The 9,157-nt window shown below is 43.2% G+C and overlaps 1 protein-coding gene across 1 annotated transcript in view; it reads right to left on the bottom strand.

Annotated features, from left to right (window-relative positions):
- Window positions 1–1,176: 1,176 nt before the first annotated feature.
- SARNP (SAP domain containing ribonucleoprotein) overlaps window positions 1,177–9,157 on the bottom strand; it is a 53,702-nt gene continuing 45,721 nt past the window's right edge. The window contains exons 10-11 of the mRNA XM_007467763.1: window positions 4,414–4,503; window positions 1,177–1,470 (exon numbers count right to left, since the gene is read on the bottom strand). Coding sequence (XP_007467825.1) covers window positions 1,429–1,470; window positions 4,414–4,503 — 132 coding nt within the window. The 3' untranslated portion in view covers window positions 1,177–1,428. The remainder of the gene's footprint in view (window positions 1,471–4,413; window positions 4,504–9,157) is intronic.

Raw genomic sequence — 9,157 nt, 5'->3', positions numbered from 1 at the left:
CATTCCTTTTTGTTCATTCCTCCAAAGTTTCAGAATGGGGCAAAATTCACAACAAATGGGCAATCTTTGGATCTCCTCATTCTAAACTTAGGTCCTTGTCCTCCAGCGACCAGAGACTTTGTGGAAAGAGATTCTTGTTAGGAAGGTGATCAAACCATTACTTTTCTATTAATTACAAAACCAGACAGAGGTGTCAGTAGAAATGGGAATGAGGAATTACACCATAGCAACATGGAATCTGATCATGAGACCAAAGTCTTCAGGTACGGTGCCAAGCTCTTAAGTTTTATTATCAGAAAACCAAACAAAACCCAACCTTATATAGATGTACAGAAGTAAAGATTAAGAGAAGAAACCCTATATCAACATGTCCAAAAAGATTAAGTAGCAGGTCTCACATCTACGTGAAACTTCAAATGCAAACAAGCAACCCTGCTTAGGGAGAGCCAAATCTTTCTAAATAGGAGGCTCAGCAAGGAAAATGGATTTTAGTAGTATCTAAGAAACACTGCCACCAAAACTGCAAAAGTATATTTCTGCAATAGAAGACAAACTAAACTAGCATTAAGGCTTGACTAGAAAATAGAAGCCTCCAGTCCACAGCTTACGTTCCCAATGATGTAGGTAATAATGCTTAATACCTCTTACATCCTGTCATACTCTGAATCCCCATACTTCTAGCTCTGAGGGGTACCCAGCCAATCTCCTTTCCTGAACTGCATAACCAACAGGATCTCACATATTGGCTTCGACTGAAACCACACAAGTCACTCTTGAAAATAGGGCCCTTCCGGACTCCAGAATAGGGAGGGACTCTGGACTCCATTCCATTATAGACTACCAATCACTAGTCCTTGTGTTTATATCCTTTGCACCTCCTAAAACCCACAGTGTTCTCCCTATCTTATTCCAGTGGGTCATGTCAACCTGCTAAAGCAAAGATTCAGGGTGAAACTTGGCCTCTTCATGGAGGATAAAGAAGTAAAAAGATGCCTGTGAGTATGAGAGAAGGAAATAAATAGGCTTAAAGGGACATACTCAATCCTTTTCCTTGTTCTCTTTTCTAAAGGATAAAGACATTATGGCTAATTCGCTATAATATTTGCCCCTGAAGCTCTCCTTATCTGGTCTAATCTGGCACTAAGAACTCAAAGGAGCACCTGATAAAACACACTGTTCTTTTTTCTATTTTTTTTTATTAACAAGCAAAATAATAATTAAAAAACAACAACACAACAACAGAAACCTTAAAGTTGGAACTGCAGTAAGTCAAACTGCTGCTGGAGTTCACGGATGTACCCGGGGTACATGCTCCCTCACTGCAAGGCAGGACCTAGGCACATGACTGTGCATTTAGGTAGATATGTAACCAGGAAGAGCTGAAGAGATGGAAACCACTGGAGAACAGAAAGCATCAAAAGCTTTTCATCAGGCAATCCCAAAGCGCTCTGCTCTTTTCCTCTTCTTTGCCTATAAGAAGCAAGAAGAAAAAAATTAGATTGCAAGACAACAGTGGCCTGGGCTCCTGGCTGCTTTAATCCAAACTCACATGGACTGTCACAAGGTCCAAGAAGGAGGGAAAGCCAGGCTTATGCTTGGCAGCCAGAGATTTAATGTCTGAATCTCTCTAGTCATCCAGTTAGAGCTGGTTTGATGGGAAAGGAGAATAAGGAGGGGAGAAGACTGTGGGGAGTAGGGGGTGGGGGAGGGAGAGGAGGAAGAGAATAGTGGTAGAAAATTGAAAGATTCCTGAAGGAGAAAGGGCCACTCAGCCTTACAGCAAGTTAGCCTGGAAACAATGGATCCTTAAACAGGCTGGGAAAAGTCTTCCAGTCAGTGGGGAGATGGGAAATTTCAAAGGACAAAAGGTTGACCAATGCTATTTCATGGAGAAGGTGAAGGGGATGCCCTTCTGGGCAGTTAGGCCCAATCAGCAACTATTCCTTCGGCCTCCAAATCCACAAAGAGGCATATAAATCTTCAATGCCAACAGAATAAATGGGGGGTGGGGAGGCCCCAACATGGATCTCTTAAGGGAGGCAGTGTGGGAGAGAGGGCACAAAATGGGTGGGGGAGAGAAAGAGAGAAAGATATTTTTGTTCTGGGAGTGACTCATAAAACACTACGGAGTCCTCACTCTAACCACTGCCCCCAGAAAAGAGGGGGCTTTTTTTTTATTCCATTCACAGAGGAGGTTAAAGTTATATTAAAAAGAAAAGCTGAGTGGGACTTCCCTGGCGGTCCAGTGGTTAAGACTCTGCGCTTCCAATGCAGTGGGTGCGGGTTTGATCCCTGGTCGGGGAAACTAAGATCCCACATGCCGCGTTGTGCGCGGCCAAAAAGAAAAGAAAAGAAAAGCTAAGAAAAGCTGAGTGCATACAAGCCAAGCTCACTTCCACCTGGATTACTGACACAATTCTTTGGAATCAAATGAAAGTCATCTGGTTCATATAAACTCCATCAGCCTCAAAAGTTACTACTCCCTTACATATACTACATATACTAACTCTCCCAATAAAAGCCACTATTCCTTTCTACTCAACAAAATCCTCATCTGCCTTATCTTGGAGGTCAAATGTACCAACTCAGTGAGCATGCCTGGTCTAATGACAGTTTCCTTGGCAAAGAGGGAGTAATTTTAACTAGAATTAAAACAAGCCTAAGTTTACTTCTAGCTCATCCTGGCAAGTCAGCAAGTAAGCAGACATTTACTTACAACAGGTAATGCTTTATTCTGAATTCGTAGCACAAAGAAGAATGTAAAACCCTTTAGTTTTTTCATAGTGGAGAATGTAAACTGATCAGATTCTGAAATTTTCAGGTTTTATTACAAGATTGACTCTGATATTTATTCATAAAGAGACGGTAAGATTTTGAGGGCTTCCCTGGTGGTGCAGTGGTTAAGAATCCGCCTGCCAATTCAGGGGAAACAGGTTCGAGCCCTGGCCCGGGAAGACCCCACGTGCCGCGAGGCAACTAAGCCTGTGTGCCACAACTACTGAGCCCGCATGCCTAGAGCCCGTGCTCCGCAACAAGAGAAGCCACCACAATGAGAAGCCCACGCACCGCAAAGAAGAGTAGCTCCCGGTCGCCGCAACTAGAGAAAGCCCGCGTGCAGCAACAAAGACCCAACACAGCCAAAAATAAATAAATAAATAAATAAATACTATAATAAATAATAAAAAAAGATTTTGAGTGTGTCAGGTAATAGTTTCAGAGGCCATCTCTAGAAGTAGATGGAAAGAAGTACATTTGGATTAAATGGAAGAAGTAACATTTCAAATTCCTCACCACCTAAGAAATTTCTATAATTCTAAACATAGGCTGTGCAGGGTCTAGGTTGTGGCACGCGGGATCTTCACTGTCGTGTGCGGGATCTTTGTTGCGGCATGTGGGATCTAGTTCTCTGACCAGGGATTGAACCCAGGCCCCCTGCCTTGGGAGCTTGCAGTCTTAACCACTGGACCACCAGGGAAGTCCCTAAACATATTCATTGTTTCAACTGTTCATGTACACCTCTGCTAATGCTTGGTGTCCATTATAGATACTCTCAAACCAGCAAATCAATATTGTCTGTCAATGCTCTGAGAGTCTGCCAGTGCTCAGAGTCTCAATGAATGTTACTCCAGAAAATGCTGGGATATAGATGCACACAAGTCTTAAAGAAACAAACAAACAAACAAAAAGCCATTCTTTCATTTTGAGAAACTGTCTGTAAATAAAGTGATAAGAACAAGAAGTCACATTTGAGGACTTCCCTGGCGGTCCAGTGGTTAAGACTCTGCACTTCCAGGGACTTCCCTGGTGGTCCAGTGGGTAAGACTCTATGCTCCCAATGCAGGGGGCCCAGGTTCGATCCCTGGTCAGGGAACTAGAGCCCACATGCCACAACTAAAATATCCCACGTGCCGCACAACTAAATTTGTGTCTGGGTTGGATATGGCCTTCATTAAATGATGAAAGAAATTTGCTTGGCAGATAATCAGAAACACTGCTACTTACTGAATACTTGACATTTTACACAGAATCATTTCATGCTTAAAATACCACTTCGAGGTAGGTTTTATTATCTCCACTTTCCAGATGATGAAACTGAGGCTCAGAAAATTACTGTAACTTGGTAAGAAATATAGTAATACTAAGTGGCACAGTCACTTATCCAAGCTTAATTGATTCCACATCTTGTGCTCTTTCCTACTAGGTTAACTGGCTCTTAATAGTGAATTACTTAAGTATACTGATGGAATTCAGTGGGGCCACTTTATCCAGAAAACATATCAAGCAAAGGACCAAAAATCTTGTCATTTAGGCACTTAAGAAGTAGGCCAGGGAAATAACAATGTTTCTCCATTCTGTTTGTTTGTCTTCATTTTCCCTTCAAGGGCCCTGTGAAGCATTCCAGGTATATTTTACCTCTGTATCCTCTGTGGTTCCTGTTCCAGCTGAACTTGTGACAATCCCAAATCGCTCCTTCCTCTTTTTCAGCTTCTCGTCATCCTCAGACTGTTCAGGGACAAAGAAAAGGGCTGAAACAAGCTATCCCTCCATTCACAAGGTAAATGGGAATGAAATTATAACTTATTCGCTACAATATGCTAGCCAACCTTGTGTCAAGAACTAAGGATCACACCCACAGAAAAAAACAGATAGGAAACTGAGTAAGCTAGCATATTGTCCCTAGAATGACTAAAAACTTAATGTTAAGTAGGGCTCCAATATTCATAAGACAAGGAGAGTCAAGAAAACAGTAGGAAACACCCATAAAACAAATTTCTGTGCTAAAGAAATTTTTGTAGTTCAGAGATATGGAAAACTGAGGCTTTACTAATAATACCTGCAGAGAGCAGGTTGGTAGAAGGCACCCCAACTATTTGTCGAACACTGCTTTCAAGTTCCATTTTCTTGCTAAAAAAGGGAAGGGGAAGGGGGCCAGAGTGCTGTTTCTGAAGAACTTACAAAGAAAGCTAAGTGTTATGAATAGCCAGCAAAGTCATAGAAGGCTCTGAAGAGTTTGAAATGATTTTGAAATAAGGAAACAGCTGCAGTCATCGCTCTGAGAGATGCTCTGGACCTTTTTCAAGCATCCAAGAGACTCATGGTGTCTGCCCTGTAATTGGAGAGAATGTTCCAGCATACTATGAATTGGAGCTGGCCATTCTCCTATAGCATTTTAAAGACTGAGCTACTGTTCACATCCAGCACTGTTCAATGTCAGAGTCTCATATATATTATATTCTCACCAGGACCTAAACCCTGCCACTTTATTTATCCCACTTTAACATTTATTTTCTCCTTTTCCACCTTCCCCTCATACCCTGTCGCCAGCAATCAAAAGCCCAGCCCTAGGATTAGAAACATCTAAAAGTATGTGGGCTTCCTGGGTGTTTTTTCTCCCCCAAAAGCATTTTTTAGAACTTGACACATCTAGACAAAAATCCTATCTTCTCAGATATCCCAGGGGACCCTCTACTCCATACACACATAACACCCTAATCATGAGCCAGGACAGTTTCTTTGACTTTATTTACAAAAGTTAACCAACATAAGGTCAGGTCAAACGTGCTGAAACAAACTTTTTTTTTTTTTTTAAACTGGGGTATAGTCACTTAAACAAACTTTTGAGCAAGCTTACGTGTGGTGCTCCTGAGCTGGATTTTTTTAAAAAAACCCAAGAAGTTCATATTCCTGACGTACGTAGGCAGGTTGTGTCTCTGAGTGTCCCAAAAACCAGAGTCAAAAGGAAAGGCAACCAAGAGGCCTACAGAGACACAAGAACTTTTAAAATACCTTTACTCTCAACGCCGACCATGGAGCTGCCTTTGTCCCTACGACCACAGGAACCACCTCTTGGTCAAAAGCAGGGCAGCTATACAGCCTTCTGTGTTCAATCTGTCTAGCTAGCGCAGCTCTCTGAACACAGTAGTCAGGAGTACTTTCTCAGTCTTACTTTGGCTCTTTCAGCTTGAGAAACGTTCGTTTTCTCGCTTTTGCGCCACCTACCTTCTAGCAAGTAAGAAAGAAGCTAAGAAAGGTTGGTGGCTATTGAAGGACTGAAGAATCCTACACACAAGTTATCACTTAATCACAGTGTATTACTAGAATAGAATACTGCCTACATACTTTTTCTGCCTTTTTCATTATAACCATCAGCAAATCCATAGTAGGTGCATAATTAATGTAATCTAAACTACTGTAAAACACTGAGCCAGGTTCCAAAGGAAAAAAGTATTCCTGTCTTTAATAATCATAAATTAAAATAATAATGATTATATTATAGCCACTAACATTTGGGTGCTTACTATGTGCCAGGTACTATATGAAGTTCATTACATTCAGTATCTCATTTAGTTGTTTTAACAATCTTAAACCTATCAGGTACCATGACATACATAGCAGGTCATTTTATAGATAAGAAAACTGAGGCTTTGCGAGAGTAAGTAACTTGCCCAAGTCTCACAAATAGTTAAGTGGCAGAGCCAGAAATGGAACCCAAGACATTTTACTCGAGAACCCACTTTCTTAACTTTACCAAAACCTCAGGTATCTTACAAAAGCACTTCTTTGGAAGAAGAGTAGCAGAATGGAAGTAGTACTTAATTTCCAAGGGAAGAAGGATCACTGGGATCCTTAGCTAAAAGTAGTTGTAGGGCTTCCCTGGTGGCGCAGTGGTTAAGAATCCACCTGCCAATGCAGGGGACACAGGTTCGAGCCCTGGTCTGGGAAGATCCCACATGCCGCGGAGCAACTAAGCCCGTGCGCCACAACTGCTGAGCCTGCGCTCTGGAGCCTGCGAACCACAACTACCGAAGCCCACATGCCTAGAGCCCGTGCTCCGCAGCAAGAGAAGCCACCACTCGCCGCAACTAGAGAAAGCCCGCACGCAGCAACGAAAACCCAACGCAGCCAAAAATAAATAAATAAATAAAATTAAAAAAAAACAAGTAGTTGTAAACTACTTCAACAGCTCCGCGTCACTCAAGTGACTGGGTCAGCGCAAGGATCTGCCCCCTTTCTACCACACCACGCGCCTCTACTTCCTAACCAACTAGGGCTCCAATTAGTAGTCTCATACTAAAGATTTTCTCAACTCAATTTGTTTCTAACTTTGGCTAATCGGCTATTCCATCTGTTGAACTGTATGAAAAGAATTAGGGTTTCCAATGAACACAGGCCTCACTATATTTTTCCTTACCAAAGTCACTGGGAAGCTTTTCTTGATTTTGTCTACCACCACTAAGATAAAAAGTGAATAAGGGATATAAATGGAGATTTCAAAATGAGAACCTCTACAGAACATTCTAGATGAAAAATTCTCCATTTCATTAAGCCTCCAGGTCAAGGAGGAAACAGCTTTAAGGGAAATAAAAGGAGCATACCACACCTACCCTTCTTGGGGATAGGCAGGACTAGATCGGATCTTGCTGAACTACCACTATTTACTTTTTTCATTCAATTCAGCGCTAGGGATACTTCAGCACGTTCACATCACAGAGGCAGATGTTACTGCTGAAACCTATCTATTCTCTGTGCACAAATCTTGGGGCCATCCCCTTCACAAATCTCATCACAAAGCCTACATCCATTTGGAATGTGTGGGACAGTCTTTCCTCTGGTTCTCTACTTCGCTGTATCCCAAAATGGGGAGTTTGACTTCTAAATTAAATTTCCTGTGTTTCTTTTTGAGCTCAAAGGTGAGGAAAGAATGAGGGAGGAAAAGAAGGGTGGGGGGGTGGTGGTCAGATGGATATATTTCTCTAGCCACTAAGGCTAGTGTCAGAGATTTCCCCTTGAGATTCCTTTTTTAATCCTCTGGTGCCTTCTCCTGGAGATCTAGGCAGAGCATCTGCTCCATATATACCAGGGGCTCTAGGGGGAAAAAAACAATACAGATGCCCCCACCTCCCACCCCCTATGAAGAGCCTGCCCACCCCTCACCCGCAGAGACCAGTGAGGGTTTTATTTATTTTGTGCATGCCTGCCCTTCTCTCCCTACCCAGTGCCCCTCAGCTCCCCTCCTAAAGCCTCTTTCCTCCTTGCCCTGCAGGGAAAGTGCACAACAGGCCCAGTAAATCAACACAGTTCTAATGGTCTCTCTCACTTGACCCTTCTAGCGTGACGGTGTCGCATGGAAACAAACGTACAATAAACTTCACTCCATCTTTAGCTCCTTGCTGACAGGTTTTGATTCATGGGATGGTGAGACCCATCTGAAGGAAATTACCTCGATCAAAATGCATCTCCCTCTGCATTCATCAGGCCAATGCTCCCCCAGGCCATGCTCAAGTGCACAAATGGGGTTGTGCATCTGCAGGCAGCACTGACCCCTCTAGCTCAGTGTCATATGCATTTGCAAACCTTTCCCTTCTTCATCCCTCCCCCACTTCCCTCCCACAAACCCTCAACCACTAACAAATCTTTTTTCTTCCCAGGCTTGCTCCCGTGTGGGAAGAATAGTGCTGGAATCTGAAACGCCCTTATTTGCTATCAAGTGAAAACTCTTCAAAACACACCACTTGCATCCAAAATCAGAAGAGAAACCTGTCCTCACTGACTAAACACAGGCACTGGATATTCAGATTGATCCATGTACTTCACTTCCCTCATTCTCCCACTCAAGACTTAAAGAGCAAGCCAACTAACTGACCGACGCCAATAACTTCAGCATACATGATCCTCACTCCTATCTCCCAATAACTGCCTTGTTTTTCTTTTCAGAAGTCTGGTGATAAAAACAAGAAAGAGAACTGTGTAAAAGAGGAGAGAGGTCGTATAAGAAGCACAAGGCAGGGCTTCCCTGGTGGCGCAGTGGTTGAGAGTCTTGCCTGCCGATGCAGGGGACATGGGTTCGTGCCCCGGTCCGGGAAGATCCCACATGCCGCGGAGCAGCTGGGCCCATGAGCCATGGCCGCTGAGCCTGCGCGTCCAGAGCCTGTGCTCCGCAACGGGAGAGGCCGCAACAGTGAGAGGCCCGCGTACCGCAAAACAAACAAACAAAAAACTACTAAAGAAGCACAGGGCAGAAAGCATGATATATATTTAATAAAGCCAAATGCCCCCATGAATCACTATCACTGTATTTTCTTTTTTTTTCTTTTTTTTTTTTTTGCCTAATGTGGGCCTCTCCCTGTCGTGGCCTTTCCCGTTGCCGGGCGGGGAA

Source organism: Lipotes vexillifer, unplaced genomic scaffold (assembly GCF_000442215.2).
Source record: "Lipotes vexillifer unplaced genomic scaffold, Lipotes_vexillifer_v1.1 scaffold387, whole genome shotgun sequence".
NCBI classification, from domain to species: Eukaryota; Metazoa; Chordata; class Mammalia; order Artiodactyla; family Lipotidae; genus Lipotes; species Lipotes vexillifer.
Note: the sequence above shows the minus strand (reverse complement) of the source record. Positions and strands in the feature narration are given on the sequence as shown.